Here is an 18,098-nt window from a genome sequence, read left to right on the forward strand (position 1 = left end):
TGTTCAGCCTGATGGCCTCGTGTGTAATAGTATTAGACTTACCAGGCCATCAGGCTGAAGATATATCCCCCGGGTCATAAGGATATCCCTTTGGCTTAGTGGTTAATATGTTGGCTTTCCACGCGGGAGAACCGGGTTCAATTCCCAGGTGTTACATATTCAAAGATAAAAGGATGTTGCAATTGCATCCCAAATTTCCTTCCAGAACAAGGTGAACACACATCTGGTCAGCAGCAGCAGGAGGAGAACAAGTGGGTGTGGCTTCTGGACCTTGAGCGTTCGGTGGCTCTGGCAACTGGACGCTGCCTTGGCGACATGCTGCAGGGCCCGCCCCCCTCACCCCAGGAGAACGCCTCCCAATTCTGGCTGTCCAATCTGCTCCTCAGGAATGGTCTGGAAATGGATGGAGACCAACTGGGTAGGACAATCTACAGAGATCTGGTGGTGCTTTTGGTTAAACGTAGTCTTCGGTCAAGACTATTGTTGTTTTTGCTGTGCAACATGCCTTCAAAGGTACAACCTCTTATAGATCGAATATTTTTGGTTATTATTTTAGAGCATTTGATGTGGTCAAACTAGCAAAATGTTCTGAAGCATCTTCCATAAAATCTGTAATAGTCTTGATCGGAAATCTCATATGAAAGCAAAGGTTAAAGCCTCTATCTGTAATGTTTTCACCTAGTTGACAGCAGGGACAATACTAAAACATCATCTTACATGCTGTGTTGATTGTTTAGGAATCAGCGCTACTGTGTGGGGTGGCTCCTGTCATGCTCACAAATCGCACTTTTAGGACTTGGTCATGCAAACATTTTCAGTAGTGAGATTTAATTTTTGCTTTAATGCATGGGTTGTTGCAATCACATGCACTATAATACTTCACCATATATTGCACTATGACAGAAAAACACATTTAATGTAACCATGTGTACGTTCCCTAATGCAATGGTAAGCTGTGTTCTTTACACCCCTTGCATGCTTCGACCACACCCCGAAATACCCATTTTTGTGTCTCAAATTTTACTTGATAGTCTTGATCACTACGTATTATTTAATAGAAAATAATGGGGTTTAGACACACAACATTTTGAGATCGGTGTGAGTTGCTGCGAGGAAGTATCCGCTGTTTGAGTTGGCATATTCAACCATGTTATGTTTCATTCTGACAGATGGACACATGTACAGTATTGATCCTGTTGGGGAAAGTCTGTTGTCATGGCAATACAGCAGTTATGAAACACAGGACAGATACAGAAAGAGTAAGCTAGGAGTAACACAGGAGTAACACATAATACTAACGATAAAGTACAGAAAACAGTACAGATGTCGTCGATTAAGTCAAATAATGGCTGATGTATCTGGATGGCACTAATTGTAAGATACCTTTTGATTTGATTTGATTCAGCACAAAAGTTAAAAACAATTCAAAACGGTACACAAAATATTAAAGAATTTTTGATAAATCACTGACTTTATGCTGCCCTGTTCTACATACGGTGTCCTGTAGACTATGACATGAAGTGGCTGACTGAAGCGGTGCTGCTGGGCAGCAGTGAGGTCAGGCTGACAGAGCTGAATTTAACAGAGGACACCAGCACCCTGTTGGAACTGGCCCTGGGCTCCTCCAGGGAACCGGCCAGCACCCTGTGGCAGAAGATGATGGACTATGCTTTCAGCAGAGGTACATTGGGTTTTGCATGCATTATGTTAACCCTGAGGACGATTCTACAAATGCCTTCTAAATCCAGACAGTTTTCTGAAAAACCTATGTTTCTATGTCAGTCGTTCTCAAACATTTTCATGTCAATGACCCCCAAAAATATATGTAATTGGCCGCCGACCCCATCTGAAAATATGTTGTTCCAGGGACCTCCCAGAAGCAAAGATTTGAGTAAAAACGTTCGCTCTGAAAGAATATATATTCAAAGATTTTGCCACATTTTCACGATTTTTTCAAAATAGCTGATCTACAAGCTATTTTTCAATAGCTAAAGTATAACATCACGCTTAAAACACCAAAAGGGGTTCCCGTCCTGAATGGAGTAAAGAGGAAAGTCTAGTGATTGTGATAATAACTGTGATAATAACTGCTTTTACAGCAGACTGGGAGAGTGGAGGCTCTTCGGGCGATCTTCTGTTGGAAATGGTTTGTCGCTGCAGCCTGGCAGCTCTTCTAAAACACACTGGACTGCTGGACGTGGCCTGTTCACAGGACAGGTCAGTGGTTCAAACACGTCGACACTGTGACTAAAATAATCTAATGTACGTATGTCTCTGCTTGATCTAATTAACACAGCTAAATGTGACTGATGTGACATGATGTGCTGTGATTTCTGTTCCACCCCACAGGGTTCATAAAGCATTGTGAGGTGTTGAGAGCATCTACATCAGCTATTTTCACTTGCCCAGAATAAGAACGCTAGGGGTTCAGGTGTTGTTTTCACTCCCATGCCAGCTTCACTCTCAACATGGAGTATCAGTATTCATAAGTATAATAAACCTTCTTTAGGTGTGGATGGTTTCTCTATTTGCCTATTATTATGTGAGACTGTCGGTCTGATCAAATTCGTATTCTCCAAATTATCTCACAGGCCAGATATTATTTCTGGGCCAGGGGGGGGGGACAGTTTTGGCCCGCCTGTTGCCTACCCCTGCCCTACAAGTGTACACAACGTTGAGGGTATACAATCAAAGGAATGTCTGTCCACAACTAAGTTGCCTTCCCATTCTGCTTTGTGACAGGTATGAGCCCTGCCAGATGCTGATCAAAGTCTATGAGATGGTTTTTAAAATCAGAAGCACCCTATTGGCCTACAGAGACAATATTGGCAGCATAGCAGCTGCTGAGACTATGGCTGCCACCAAACAGGTACAGTGTCACACAGTCTAGCTATAGGGCAGGGGTGGGCAACTGTGACGATGGAGAGGGCCACTATGTTTCCACACTCACTCCAGAGGGCCACTATGTTTCCACACTCACTCCAGAGGGCCACTATGTTTCCACACTCACTCCAGAGGGCCACTATGTTTCCACACTCATTCCAGAGGGCCACATTGCATATTAGCCTAATGTCGTCACTTCACTGTTTCAGGCTATAAGCAAGGACCATTTTGAAGACCTGTTACAGAGGATTGAGCCAGCAATCTCAAGGCACAATTTATCATTGAATGATCAGCTAATATAAAGCACTTGCACATTCCTCAAAAAGTTAACTAGCGTATTCGCAACTCTTTAGTGCTGAGATTGTCGCTCAGCTATTTTCAGCATACAGTACGATCAATACCATCGTACGACGGTGCATACATTTAAGCATTAGAATGTTGCAGAGAAAAATCACAGCAGTCTTTAGAAGAAAAAAAAGTTTTGTCCTTTCTACTGCAGAGTTTGCAGGCTTCCCAGAGCCCTGGTGAGGACAGACTGGAGGTCAGCGCCACAGGGGAGCAGGCTGGAACAGGAGATCAGGGTAGAGAGGTGGAGGAGCAGGTCTTCTCTACTTCCATAGCAAAACACAACCAGGAAGAGACGCCAGAGGAGGACGCGCTGGACAATAGTCGCATGTACCTGTCGGGTAAGCACGCATCGTCATTAATTTTGTCCCATATTTCAGTGGTGTAGCCCAGTGACTCTGAAACCTTTTTTGAGCGGTGGGCACACCGTCTCCATCATGTAGCTTTTCATGTACAACAAGTGAGAAAGTGGCACTGTTGAGATTCACACTGCACAGGTGCATGATGGGAAGCTGAGTTTTTAGTGTAACACCAGTCTTTTTAAGTGTCTGTCTGTCTTGGCCTAAGTGTTGCTGTTGAGCTTCACACTGACTACAGTACCAGTACATCAGTACAGTATAACAATTACAGTATAGTTCCACCGCTCACTTCACACAGGTTTGATTTTTTTTCATGGCCCCTCAGTTTGATATGCTTTAGCCCACAAAGGAGAGACAAAGGCCAATCTTTGCACCTCCAAAAACAAAAGTCCCCATGAATTCAAGGTTTCATGGGTTGTGTAATTGATAGAAAATAAGTCATTTTTTGTGTTAACTATTCCTTTAAGTCCTATATACTTCATTGTTTGCCTGAAATGCACACAAAAAAGGGACAGTAGTCTAAAGGTAGTTTTTGTCTGAATTTATTAACACTAGCAAGGCTGAAAAAATTTCACTACTACTCTGTCGAAAATATTCCGGCCCTTTCGACCGATCTCCCCCATTAGCCTTAGGGGTGCGGCTAATGGGGGAGATCGGTCGAAAGGGCCGGAATATTTTCGACAGAGTAGTAGATATATGCCTAAAATCATATTTACAAAACGTTTCAAATGGAAAAAAAAACAGAGATGATTTCAATCGAATATTTAGACAAAGTCATGCAAGGGGAACTTTCTCTGGACTCCATGGGCTAAGAAAATAAACTTTTAAATCTCAAAATCGGTCTGAACGGCTGCTCCGACTTCCTAGTGTTAAATGATTAATATTATTATTATTAATTTTTTCCACTTTACCAACTATCGATACGGTGTGTACATTACAAGCACCACCGGTTTCACGAAAGCAACCCGCTTCTCTTACAGAGGTGCTGGAATCCTTCATGGCGACCCGGGAGGCGATGCAGCTGCAGCAGAACGTGACGGTGTACGAGTCCTTTGGCACCTCCACACTCCCCAGCAGCATGCAGAGCACCGCGGGGAGCCCCGAGAGGGAGGCAGCCCCCAGGTAGGTGTACGAGTCCTTTGGTACCTCCACACTCCCCAGCAGCATGCAGAGCACCGCGGGGAGCCCCGAGAGGGAGGCAGCCCCCAGGTAGGTGTACAAGTCCTTTGGCACCTCCACACTCCCCAGCAGCATGCAGAGCACCGCGGGGAGTCCCGAGAGGGAGGCAGCCCCCAGGTAGGTGTACGAGTCCTTTGGCACCTCCACACTCCCCAGCAGCATGCAGAGCACCGCGGGGAGTCCCGAGAGGGAGGCAGCCCCCAGGTAGGTGTACGAGTCCTTTGGCACCTCCACACTCCCCAGCAGCATGCAGAGCACCGCGGGGAGCCCCGAGAGGGAGGCAGCCCCCAGGTAGGTGTACGAGTCCTTTGGTACCTCCACACTCCCCATCTGCATGGTAGGGCTGCCACCACCAGTACACATTTAAGTTGACCATTAATTGACACGCAAATTATTACGATTAACGATTTAATTGTGTTTGTGGCGCTAGGTACTAGGTAGATTTTAATTTTGATTAGAAAACATACATTGATTGCCGATAACTTTGGTACCCTTACCTGGTTACATTTTGAATACGGGACTTCTACTTGTAACGGAGTAGTTCTGCATTGCAGTATTGTCACTTTTACTTAAGTAAAACATTTGAGTACTTTTTCCACCACCGCCCCCTGCAGGCAGCAAGGGGAGACGCGCGGGGAGTCAGAGGAGGGGGGCACGTCCTTCCCCGCCACCTGTCATCAGGTGGTGACCCGCTGTCTGTTCCTCCTAATGGGGGTCGCAGCGGCCTGGGTGGAACCCAGCAAATGGGACAACCCACAACCTGTGACCATCGGAGATGGGTAAGAACTGTGTGTGTGTGTGTGTGTGTGTGTGTGTGTGTGTGTGCGCGCGTGTGTGCATGCGCGTGTGAGTGTGGATAGGATTTTAAACTGCAGGTCACCGTGTTTGGAATGATTTACAATTTATCAGACATCTGATCAAAATAACGGACATAAGCATTTTTAATGCATGAAGGACAAGCAGGTGCATAGACGTAGGTTAAAGACGTAGTGAAATGAAAAAATATATACGTTTTTCACACTTTTTAGAGCATATGGGCATAAATAACAATAGATTTTTATATCAAAAGTTCATAAAAAGCCAATATGAATTACTTCGTTGGAACGAAAACGTGCTGCATGATGATGTAACTCCTTCAAAACCGCTCTCAAAGGGCACCTACGGACGGCTGCAATTCAAAACTGGCCCCGTAAAATCGGAACCCCCCACCCACCCTTTTTACCTCCTTTCCTGTTTTTGGCTATTATAGTAGTGTATATTTGTACGTCTCTAAATGTTATGATGAATTGAACATGGTGGACCCTATTGTAAACAAGTGTAATGCTTTATGGTGTTGTCCACAGTTAACAGTATTGAATTGAGTTGTGCTTGAAATGTACTGTAATAAATGTAATCAATCAATCAATCAAACGCGGGCCGAAGAATCCTGATTTCATTCACCTGTTTGATTCCCATTGCTGCACGTTCCTCCAAACACGCTAAAATATGTATCTGAAAACATTATAGGTTAAACATATGCCACGTAGTAGTAGCAAACATGCGTTGCTGGCCGTCTGTCTCTCACGTGTAAGCGGAGCTACTAACATCCCATAGCCTGAAGGGATGCAAGGCTCTGATTGGTTCAGAAACGTACAGGCTTCCGTTTCAGACTGAAACTTCAAAATTAAGTGACAGAAAATGCCATTTCACTACGTCTTTAATGCATTATATTTGGAACTGAAAGAGAGAGAGAGATAATGAATTACCATGGGTTGTTTAATCGGTCAAGGATGTCCAGAGGGAATTTTATTTTCCGGTCTTGGCCACATAAAAACGGTCAAAACTGGCAATTACCGGACTAACGCAAACTCTGATCTGTCTGTGTGTGTGTGTGTGTGTGTGTGTGTGTGTGTGTGTGTGTGTGTGTGTGTGTCACACACTAACTGATAGTTATTATTATAATGTCCAGTTTCTATTCAGCCAGCTCTTTATGGAGAACTTAGAGCACGTGTGGTTTCATAATCAGGGTATCGCTCTATAATATGTCCACTGTTTCTTTTCCACTAACTGTGAGTATCCTTGTCCTTCAGGAAATTATCTGTAGATTCTCCGCTCAGGCCCAAGTCTGAACTCAAGCTTAATATTGATGGTAGAAAACATGTAAGTCACGTACAATAAGCTACAGTATTGTGGCTCCTACTACACTGCCTTACCATTGCTGGGTCACTAATGTGGCTTTTGTCTCATTTAGGTTGACCAGACAAAAAGCTCTCCGGGATCTTTTAAGAATAAGATGGGTAAGTAGGATTTTGTATCCAAATATATTCCTATACTGAGGAGTGAAACAAGTGAAACAACCCATCTTGTGGGCATATTTTATTTAAAAATAAAACCATAATTGAGAGAACCAGGAACCTATCATGCTTACCTCTGCTCCGTGTGGCTTCCAGGGTTGCCTTTGTGTTCTCTACACATCATGAAGGATGCCTGGGAACGCCTGCGCCAGTGCATCAGTCCCACCGCCACCACCATGTCTCCCTGCGGGGCCGACAGCTCACCCGTCCTCTGCCAAGTCTTCCACTTCTTATGTGGGAGCCTGGACCGCCTGCTGTCCCCGTCCCCTTCATCTCTGCCTGACAAACTAATGTGTCCTGAGGCCGACCCCAAGGACATCACCATAGCCATATTCCAGCAGCAACAGAGGGCCGAGGTAATGTGATTTTCCCGACTTTAATTAAGCTACCAATTACAGTGTGATGATAATAATTCCCTTATGATAATAATTGAACCATTACCCAATACCCGCGTAAACCTATATTCGTTGTCGTACACACCGTGTCACGGCGTGTCACACCATGTTCACACCATGACGTGTTGAGTTTGAAGATCTGCTATTTTCGCTTAATGTTTGCCTATTTCCGCCGAATGTTTGCGTCCAGAATAGGGACGCTAAGGTTCATGTGGTTGACTAACCAATCAATAGCTCATAATTATATTGTTCACTGTGCAGTTGGACTCACAAGTCGGTATCTAAACACTTCACTCAAGTAGAGACTGAGGACAATGACTTTACAATGACTTTAACAAACGACTGCATTGCAGAACCAAAGAAGGATCTTTCGGGCGCTGCCCCTCATATTGGGGCAGTGATATGGTTGGTTTTCAAAGCAGTAGGCGTAGGTTTGTTGGCGTCTGTTCTCGCCGCTGTTCCAACTACATTGAATGTAATGTACTTTACCTGTGTCAACAACAACATTACCAGGTTGCTGATTTGGATGAACTGTAATTTAACCCCTTTTGGGGCGGGAACCCCTTTTGGTGTTTCAAGCATTCTGTTATACTTTAGCAGCTAGCTATTGAAAAATAGCAGATCTACAAGCTCATAGCATGCCACCGATTGGCGCGCTATGAACTTGTAGGTCGTAAAAATGCGGCACAAATCTTTGAATATGTATATATTCATTTTTTTCTTTTTTTTTGACGCCAACCCTAAATGGGTTAACGTGGGTTCCTCTGCGTGTCCCTCAGGTGCGGCTGGAGGCTCTGCGTCAGATCTCTTCCTTCCTGGTGGAGATGGAGGAGAAGGGCAGCGGCTCGTCCCTCCATCCACGTTTCCCTGGCCTGTTGGAGTCAGTGCAGCTGCAGTTCCTGTCTGGCTGCTTCAGTCTGGGAGCGCCCACCATCGGATGTCCGCCTGGAACTAACGAGGAGATGCGGCACTTCACGGTATCACCACTGTGTACCTCATACTATGTTCAAAACCTTTCAGGATTCAAATGCAAAAGTAGCAGGATCTACAAGCTCAAAACGTTTCGAGCTTGTGGATCTGCTACTTTTGATGGGTTTTGTGTGACGCTGTAGTATGACGAAGTAGGGCATTCATTTACGAAAGAACAAAAATGAAAAAAAGAGCTTTCTGCCCGACAGCAACGAAAAAGATGACAAATGGAGATACAAGGTTTCTGTTTTCCGTTTGCCCAGTCTGGCACGCAGGCAGCAGCCACGATGACACGGAGGGATCTCCAGTCTGCAGCTCACACCCTCTTCCAGCAGGTGGTGCATGTCCTCAGACAGAAGGCCCTGCTAGAAAGAGCACCCACAGGTTAGCTGGACCATCGCTGTTTGGATCTATTAACACAGTGGTTCCCAAACGTTTTCACGTCAAGGAAAGGACCCCCAAATTGACACTAATTGGCCCGCGAACTCCCATTTGAAGAGATATGCCATGGGCCCCCATAAGAGAAGGTTTTTTATGGCTCCAGCAGTGATTCTCAACCTGTTTAATTTCAAGGACCACCCCGGTTTGACATGCATTTGTCTACAGACAAATTTCTATCTCTGAGACCCCAATTTTATTGTAAAATCAATGTTAATTTAACTCTGAGAGTGTACAAACTATAATTTAGCTAGGGACCCCCTGGAACACTTTGAGAACCACTGTATTAACACACACTTCATTCTTTCATGCCTTTGTACTACACTGCAGGGCTGCAGCTACCGATTATCTTCTTGGCTATTATTTTGTGTTTGTTGTTGTAAATGTGCTATTAATGTTATTTCTCTTTCTCCTCCAGGCTCCAGTCAGCATCTCCTGCTCGCCTCAGTGTTTGCTCTGAACTTCCATTACCAGCCCATGGACGTGGTGTTGGTCGTCAAGTCTGGCCTCCTGGAGACCCTTTCCATGCTAACTGACAACACGTGTGTGCTGATGAACCAGAGCTTGCTGGCAGCCTCCTTGTCTGGACCCATGCTACTGAGCGGAGCCGTCAAGTTGGCTTGCTCTCGCCTGCTTCAGATATTGGCCATAGCTGCGAGGTGAATAAAAACAACTTGAGACTAGATGTCCTCTTGGATTTTGTGTCGTCACGATACAATATTTTGGCAATAATATCGATATCCCGGTATTTGTGATGCCTTTATTGATAGTGAACAGTACTAGCCAGACAGGAAAGGGGGAGAGAGATGGGGAGTGACAAGCGGCAAAGGCCGTCGGGCTCAGGAGTCGAACCCGCGGCACGCCGTCTGGCTAGTTTGGCAGCCTAGGTGCCCAGACGGTTGAGCTAACCGTCCAGGCTGATTTTCCTGGTATTTTGTCACAAATATTGTGACATTTCATTTTGACGATATCGCCCCAGCCGGGCCACCCTAACTTGAGTGTATAGAACTGCTGTTATTATTCAGATTAGTGCATTATGAATTGATATGATTTGTTTGAAATGCCTGTATGTAATCAATGAATGCAGCTCCTGTGAAGGTGCACTGCCTCTGGACGTGTCCCAGGCTTTAATGGAGGTCATGTGTAAGCAACTGCAGACTCTCCTGGACACTTTCCGCCAGCAGGAGGCAGCAGTGAGAAAAACAGCAGAGGATAAGGAGATAGACTCCTGTAGCAGCAGATCAAAGCCAGGTGGTAAGGCACATTTAAGCTAGCTTCTTTGTTCAATTCCAGCGTATCATGTACAGTGTATTCTCACAATTCTGAACAGTGAAACAACTTTGGCCTTCTGACAATCGTCTGTTAGATGTACACCACAAGAATTGAATTAAAAAAATCTATTTAATCATGGAAAAATAGTGTATTGTAGATGTGTATGAACAGTAGATATGTGCTTACAATGTCCTTAACTGGGCACCTCAACGTGTATTTCTAAGATTATTGTTTCTTGTTTGTTTTAAAATCTTGATAAATGTTCACTTGACAAATCTTCTTTTCCCTCACAAGCTATTTTCAGAAGGGTGTCTGCAGCCAAGTACAATTTAGGGGTCCTTGATATGAAAATGTTTGAGAACCGCTGTTACTATGAAACGGAGAATGATTCTCGTTTAAATGTTCTTCCACGTGTAGGCATGGAGATAATGCAGACGAGCCGAGTGGTGGAGTCTCAGTTGGCTGACTTCCTTGTGTTTCTGAGACGTATCCTGTCGCTGAGAGGCAGCAAAAGGGTCCCTGCTTTCATCAAGTGGATTGATCCACTTATGGACATCATATCCCACAAGTGTCCTTTGGGTAAAACCATACAGAATGCCTTATATCATCCGCAATGTGCCGTTCACAATGTTTGACGCAATAATGATAATAATTTACTGGCCCTTTGTTTACAGGTTCTCCACATTTCCGGAACCTTCGAACCAAACTTCTGTCCTTTCATATTCTAGAAGGACTTTTACCTGCGTGTTCTGAGCCCGTTCAAATTCAGCAGGTAAATGGACTGTTTAAATATGATGTCATTCATCTTGTGTGGTCATCTTGTGTGGTCGGTCAGTCATTATGGTACACAGTAAAATCCTCAGAATAAAAACAGTCTTAAGTCTTAATTTTTCCATAATGTATAAATGATGGATAAGCGGTCAGGACAACGAGGCCTTTTCGTGGAGGGGTCAGAATGAAATTTGGACTGTTTTTCGTCTGTGGTACTCAATTAGTAAATGGACCCTTGAGGGTCCCTTTTGTTACACAGAATGCGATGAGAGGTTACTATAAAAAAAAGTTACTATACAATTGTGTCATTGGTTATGGATTGCATTTAAATTAACACATTTTCTTTTGTGTCTCCCTGTAGATCATTGAGCAGCTATTTAGGCTACTCTCTGTCACCATGTGGGAGGAACCATTAGCTGAAAAGAACCAGGAGGAGATGTCTGAAAGCACAACCAAGGTAATATTTTATATAACATAGACAAATTATGCCTCTCATTGTGCTTAGAACATTGTGCTGTCCACGTGATATCCACACATTATTATTGCAGTATATACTGTACACCTCAAAATATGTTTTGCGTTATTTTGCATATACTGCATTGTATTGTTTCTTCTTTTTACATTTGTGTTTCTTAAAATGGTTTCAAGCCCTGATTTAAAATAATTGTCTTTGATGAGCCACATGTATATAATCTAATCTTTATTATACTGGCAATTTGTTTTGTAAATTGTCTTTTCTTCATTGTGAACTATTATTGTCTAATGTTGTCTAATGTCTTGTTTTATAGGATTCCGGCAGCGATGATGAATGTATTTCTATTGGAAATTTTTCTTTTGACCCTTATAAGCTGATCTGCTGTTCATTGGAAAATGGGAACATTGTTTCCCACGGCTCAGGAGGGAAAGGTTACAGTCTGGCCACAACCTCCATCTCCTCTGGTTGCTTTATATGGAAGGTAAGGAGCATAATAACAGAAACTTCAAAATTCAATGACGTTTTTCAATCATATTATTTATGAATCTGAGTTGAGGGAGCTAGTTTGGAGACACCAAAGACAGCAGAGAGAGACAATAACCCAATTATGTCATGCTTGTCATGTCATGCACAACATACTGTATACTGTAACAGCTTTAATCACAAATTAAGTTTGTTTGTTTAACATTAATTCCTCTGTCTCTCGCTTTATCTCCTCAGTTTAACATCACCAAGGAGAACAAAGGCAACGAGGGCACATGTGTTGGGGTCTCTCGGTGGCCCATCGGAGACTACAACCTTTACACCACCACTGACATGTGGCTGTACCGCGCCTACAGTGGCAGCCTGTACCACGGAGGGGAGAAGCCTCGCACCCTGCCCCCCTTCACTCAGGGGGACACCATCACCTGCATCCTGGACATGGAGGCCCACACCATCTCATTCTCAAAGAACAACAAGGTACAGTACATCAGAACAGAATGTCTTCTAGAGCCCGATCGATATCCGTCTGGCTGAAATATCGGCCACTATTTTACTTAAAAAAAATCAGAAATCAAAAATTGTTTTAGTTCATGCTATACTTATACAATTGTTTCATCTATCAAAAAAGTGATTTGTTTTTAGTTTGTTGTATTTGTTTGCTTATAAGTTAAATATTCTTATATATAAACTTTAATCAAATCTATATTTAATGCTTTAAAAAAATGTGTTATGGGTATAACATCAGTAATCGGTGGTCTAGGACTCTCCAAATATCTGGCATCGGTTGGGCTCTTAATGTTTTCTTTGCCTCTAGTGTAAATGTTGAAATTATGAAACATTGAATAAAGCCTGAACGTGTCCAACATGCTGCTGTTCTCTATCTAATTGTATTTTTCTGTAGGAGCCAAAGTTGGCATTTGAAAATGTGTCTGCCACAGAGCTGTTCCCCTGTGTGTTGTTCTACAGCAGTAATCCAGGAGAAAAGGTACTTAACTGAACCAGTCGGCATTCTGATCATACACTTTGAGATTATTCACCACGGTTAGTCTGATGTCGTGAAAAGTTAATGCAAATCATTTATTTTATAGTATCTAAAAGCGAGTTACAGTAGCAGCGAGGAGACAGGGCAAGCTGTCCCCATAGAGATGCATGTTAAATGACGGGATTTCTCCAGATAAATAATCGATCATTTCAGTAGCAAGAGCTAAACTATCCTTCCCAGTTCTGCTCCCTGCTGAACAAAGGCCCCGGCCCTGCGCCTCCCTAAAAAAAACAAATAATAATAACCCTGCTCTTGCACCCTCAGGTGGAGATATGTGACCTTCAGATGCGAGTCATGCCCTGTGACCTGCTGCCTGGGGAGCCCCTGTGTAGCCCCCGGACCACCGCACTGCTCGAGGCCACAGTGCAGCTCCTCCACAAGCTGCACCAGTGCGACCAGTGGAGCCCACACATCAACCAGCACATCCAGAGCCGCCTGGACCTCATCGGTCCGCACATTAAAGACGGGAGCTTTGGGAACCTCAAGCCAGGTGATTCAATGAGTTTGACACATTGTTCTTGTCGACCTATAATTATACAGACTGTAAAACTAAGGGTAAGGGCATGTGTGTCTTGGGGGTGGGCAAACAGAAGGTCATACAGTACAGCACTGCTTCTCATCTGACCTGGGGGTCCTTGGCTAAATGATGGATAGTTAAGAAAGAACCAATGGACCAGTGCATTGAAGGAAGCATGATGTCAGTCCTTTGCTCTCCCCAGGTTGGCTTACAAAAAAATGGGTTACAAAGAACGTGAGATATAAATAAATAATTACATAACTGGTCTGCGTTCTAATGGATCAAACTGAGTCCTTGACAGTAAAAAGGTTTAGAATCACTGCAGTATAGTATGGTATTCTTTGCTCACTCATGTTCTTTACTGTTAAAAGGCTCCAGCCCCCGATTCCATGGAGAGAAGGACAAACATAAAGACCAGGCTCGTAGCACCACAGAGAGCCTCATGGCTGGTTCTTTGGGCTTGTCAGAGGCCCAGCTGGCAGACCTATGCTTTGAGGTCTGGCCTGTGCTGGCTGTGATCGGAGGGGTAGACAGTGGACTCCGGGCCGGGGGCCTGTGCCTCCATAAACCCACTGGGCGCAAGGCCACCCTGCTGGGAGTGATGAAGGAGGGAAGCTCTTTGGCCAAACTCCAGTGGGAAGAGGCTGACCTCTCCTTCAGGTACTATAAACATTCATGAATCAGTGGCATATTCCATTGTTTTTCTAAAAGGAAGCCTGAATGTCTGAATGTATGTAGAAAGGAAAAGAGCAGTTGCAAGGGGGTATTCAATGGAAGTGAATGCCCTTTAGTATTTTAGTTTTACATTTATATTTATATTTTATTTATATTTATATTTTTATTTTTATTTTTACTCTGCTCTGAACTATTTGCTAAAAATTTCAAATAATGTATCAGCGTAAAAAAGCCGTTAATGTGCAAAGAATGTATGAAGAGATGAATCTAAGAATGTATGAATTGAGAAATCTTGGAATGTATGAACTGATGAATCTAGGAATGTATGGAGTGACAAAGACATCAAAAAGAATTCCCTTAAAGACCCAAATGGTGATGTAATATTGGTTATCACAATTAATGTATATCGTGTGTGGAAAATTCATGAGAGAAAAGATATATGAACTTAAAATAAACGTTTTAATGTTCTGTGCAGAAATGCTACATTTCATTTGCAGAATATTGTATTGCTTTAGCCATTACATATGTCAAGTGTCAAGTCCTTCTCAAACTGATGTTTCCGAAAGGTTTTATGTTTTTATGTATGATATCTATGAATGGACAATGCCATGTATTGATGCTAGTATTCATTTGATTTTGAAAGCCTTATTGACGACGCATGCATCTACAGTATAGCCTTTTCATTTTTCACAAATTTGTCTTTTCCGTTTTCATTTGAAACATTTCTGTTAACCCTTCTGATCTTCACCTAGCTTCTTTTCTTCCTTTTTCTCCCATTCTTTTTCTTTTCTTTCTCATTTCATCCTCCAATCCATTGATGCCCTCTCTCCTTCCTGCCACTGCCATGCTGTCTGCTGTGTCTCTGTGGGTTGTGTTCTTTGCCCTCCTTCACTAACCAAGCTTCCTGAATTCTTGGTCACCCAGTGACACACTCATCACTTCACTGGAGCCATGCGATTCGCTACACTTTGACACCACACGGCTCCGAGGCATCAAACCGTCGGTGTTGTTGGATCTGGTCTGTCTGACGGGGCTCCTGGAGGAGCCTGAGGGACAAGGGCCTCAAAGCCATTGTCAGGCCTCGGAGAAGAGCTGCTCGGACGAGGAGAACGTTCTCCGCAGTGAGTTGGAGCGGAATCTGGATGAAGACATTGCCCGTGTCATGTCAGATGAAGATGGAAGGCTGATGGGCGATGGTGAGAGGAGCGAACTCAAGGAGAAGGTTGAAAGAGAAACTTTACTATTGAGCTCTTTACCCAAAGCTACCACGCAGGTCTGTGACCAACAGGAGATCACTTCCACTCTACTTTCCCAAATAACCCAGACCCAACAAACCCCTCAAACCCCCAGAGCAGAAGCCTTTGCCCTTGAGTTGAAAGCAATCCGAGTGTCCTACCTACTTCTCGGGGCTTTGAAATCTCTGGCTGTCATTCTCGGCAGTGGGAAATTCACGGATGTGCTCCAGGTGCCCAAAAATGACTCTCCCACTTGCCCCACAAGCCCCATTCCTAGCCCCAACCTCAACCAGGCTGCAGCAGTCTGCACAGCCGGGGATGACGGTGCTGAGCTGAGGTCGGTGCTTCAGTACGTGGTGCGGAGCATGGTGAAGTGGGCGGTCAGGCCTTGTCCCATCAAGCAGAGCGTGGCTCTGGCTGACCTGGAGCGGGCGCAGGTCATGATCTACAAAGGAGCCCTCAGTAAGCTGCATGAAAACAAAAGACCCAAAGAACGCAAAGGTAGATCGATTTTGAAATTTCATGTTGATTCTCGTTGCTGTTTTTTTGTTAACCACTTTCACTTTCATCCCTACTGTATACTGTATATACGTGAAGATAAGAATAAATACATTAAAAGAGCAAGAAAATTAAAGAATGTTGAAATGTTTAAGAATAGCCGGTTGCAGTTACAACAGTGTCATGTGATGATTTATTGTACATGAACAAAATTATGAAAATTGGTTATTCAAAATATCTGTATTAATATCCTACTCCCTACTACCTGAGGACTCATCTGTGTTGCCTTAGCTTTTAACCACATTAACCATTATCTTAAACTTTAGCTGTTGAAAAATAGCATAAAATGTGTGCAAATCTTTGAATATGTATTCTTTCACAGTGAACATTTTTTACTCAAATCTTTGCTTCTGGGGAGGGGGTTCCTGGAACAAAATATTTTGAGATGGGGGTCGACGGACAAATAATTTATATGATTGTGGGGCTCCTATTATTATATAAAAAGTTTAAGCACCACTGACATAGAAACAGGTTTTTCAGAAATCTGTTAGAATTTAGAAGACATTTGTAGAGTCAGGTCATCGGGTCTCAATGCAGTTGAATGTGAACTTGACCGTTGATCTCTCCTCTCCTACCTTGTTGCTACAGACCTGGGCCACCACCACCACCACCACTCGTCTTCTCAGCCAGTGTCCAAGTCGTCCAGCTCCGTGTCCCTCTACAGCACGGGCTCAGAGGGCACCGCCATCTTTGGCCAGTCAGACGGAGCCTCTGCCTCGTCATCGTCTAACGACCTCGCTGCCTCCCTGCTGACGGGACTGCAGACGGACGGCCTCGAGAACTTCAACCCTTTCCTTCCCATCACTCTCCTACAGTAAGTAGAGACCACTGCCCGATTCATATACACACTTTTGAGCTGCAACTATCGCTTATGTCCTTAGCGATTATTCAGACTTTTGAAATGTATTGAGAAGTAAGCCTAGGTTTTTCTTTTGGTTCTTTTTTTTTTTATAGACCATCAAATCAACGTGAAACGTTTCAAATGTATCAGTCTCATGCCTCAGAGCTTTTAGAACTACTATTTTTGCCGTCTGTGAAGATAAGAAAAAAATCAATTACATTCATTAGTTGGATTAAACTGTTTCACCCCTACAGATTTGGCTCTGTAGCCAATGAGAATGAAAACGTTGGTTAACTGAAAATACAGAAATGTTCTAGATGTTCTTATAGGATCAGTGAGATACAAACATAGTCGTAGGCCATGGCGTTAATTGTTACTGATTGCAACAGATCTCTGTCTGTCAGTAGCAGCAGTTCACCTGAGGCCCAGCGGATGGGTGAGTCAGGTTGAAGGTGGTGTGATTCAGACTGTGCTTTGTTTAACCCAGCATCCAGCTCCATCTGCCCATGCCTGCTGTAAGCTAACCAACTGATCCCTGTGCCAGCCAAAGGAAACATAGGCCTTCACACAAAACATCGCAGTTCAGCACAACGGAAGGGGAGTGCAGTGTTGTGCGTCGAGTGCTCATTAAAGCTTATTTGGGCTCTGGCAACAAAGTATCATGTGACATATCGCGCAGAACATTTGACACTTATCAAGCGGATGCTTTCTGCCATTGGTGATGATGCTACTTGTTTTTATGAATGAAGACATTTGGCTGCCATGTTTGTAGAAGGTTAAACAGACCTCAGCTGGGCTTGGTGTCTGGTTGCTATTGTAACAAAGCCACTGAACCGCAAAACGTTGGTTGGGCCAGGTCGGCCAACACACTTACTTAAATATAGCAGACACCCACAATATAAATTAGGCTTTAGCCTCGCCCTCAGCTCAGTCTGACAAATAGTTTCCCCTTACTTTGAGCTAGTTCTTGTGTCTTCCACCCCCGCTCCAAAGAACAGAACCGTATTTGCACCTTGGCTTGAGAAAGGGTTCAGTCAACACTGGCAACATATCTGCGGTACAATTTAGGGTTGTCACAATACCAAAATTTGAAACTTTACACAACAATAAAAAATTATACTTTTTTCAATACCACGTGAAAAGGGGGAAAAAGTGCTATGCACACAAAATAGGATTGTTTTTGTTTTGCTCTTTTTTGGAATTAAAGCGATTTAAACACGTGGCATCAAAAACATACTGACAATCCTTTTACACTTTACTTTTTTAACAAGAGGAACCGTGGTTTGTTAATTTTTGTGAAGCATGTGTTGAAAGTCGACCTCAAGCAC

The 18,098-nt window shown here is 43.7% G+C and overlaps 1 protein-coding gene across 1 annotated transcript in view; it reads left to right on the plus strand.

Annotated features, from left to right (window-relative positions):
• The window catches only part of LOC308309723 (putative E3 ubiquitin-protein ligase HERC1), a gene marked incomplete at its 5' end in the record, with an annotated part of 80,022 nt that overhangs the window by 28,477 nt on the left and 33,447 nt on the right, over positions 1 to 18,098 (plus strand). Inside the window, 24 exons of the mRNA XM_080755640.1 lie at positions 206 to 418; positions 1,508 to 1,681; positions 2,100 to 2,217; positions 2,743 to 2,869; positions 3,383 to 3,569; positions 4,568 to 4,709; positions 5,381 to 5,545; positions 6,836 to 6,905; positions 6,997 to 7,042; positions 7,196 to 7,455; positions 8,274 to 8,471; positions 8,727 to 8,847; positions 9,320 to 9,560; positions 9,989 to 10,155; positions 10,591 to 10,752; positions 10,848 to 10,945; positions 11,306 to 11,401; positions 11,733 to 11,900; positions 12,140 to 12,379; positions 12,804 to 12,887; positions 13,209 to 13,434; positions 13,833 to 14,121; positions 15,037 to 15,872; positions 16,518 to 16,743. Of these exons, the coding sequence (XP_080611766.1) occupies positions 206 to 418; positions 1,508 to 1,681; positions 2,100 to 2,217; positions 2,743 to 2,869; positions 3,383 to 3,569; positions 4,568 to 4,709; positions 5,381 to 5,545; positions 6,836 to 6,905; positions 6,997 to 7,042; positions 7,196 to 7,455; positions 8,274 to 8,471; positions 8,727 to 8,847; positions 9,320 to 9,560; positions 9,989 to 10,155; positions 10,591 to 10,752; positions 10,848 to 10,945; positions 11,306 to 11,401; positions 11,733 to 11,900; positions 12,140 to 12,379; positions 12,804 to 12,887; positions 13,209 to 13,434; positions 13,833 to 14,121; positions 15,037 to 15,872; positions 16,518 to 16,743 (4,654 nt within the window). The remainder of the gene's footprint in view (positions 1 to 205; positions 419 to 1,507; positions 1,682 to 2,099; positions 2,218 to 2,742; positions 2,870 to 3,382; positions 3,570 to 4,567; positions 4,710 to 5,380; positions 5,546 to 6,835; positions 6,906 to 6,996; positions 7,043 to 7,195; positions 7,456 to 8,273; positions 8,472 to 8,726; positions 8,848 to 9,319; positions 9,561 to 9,988; positions 10,156 to 10,590; positions 10,753 to 10,847; positions 10,946 to 11,305; positions 11,402 to 11,732; positions 11,901 to 12,139; positions 12,380 to 12,803; positions 12,888 to 13,208; positions 13,435 to 13,832; positions 14,122 to 15,036; positions 15,873 to 16,517; positions 16,744 to 18,098) is intronic.

The sequence above is a fragment of the Protomyctophum bolini genome (genome assembly GCF_963924005.1).
Source record: "Protomyctophum bolini genome assembly, chromosome: 22".
Lineage (NCBI taxonomy): Eukaryota > Metazoa > Chordata > Actinopteri > Myctophiformes > Myctophidae > Protomyctophum > Protomyctophum bolini.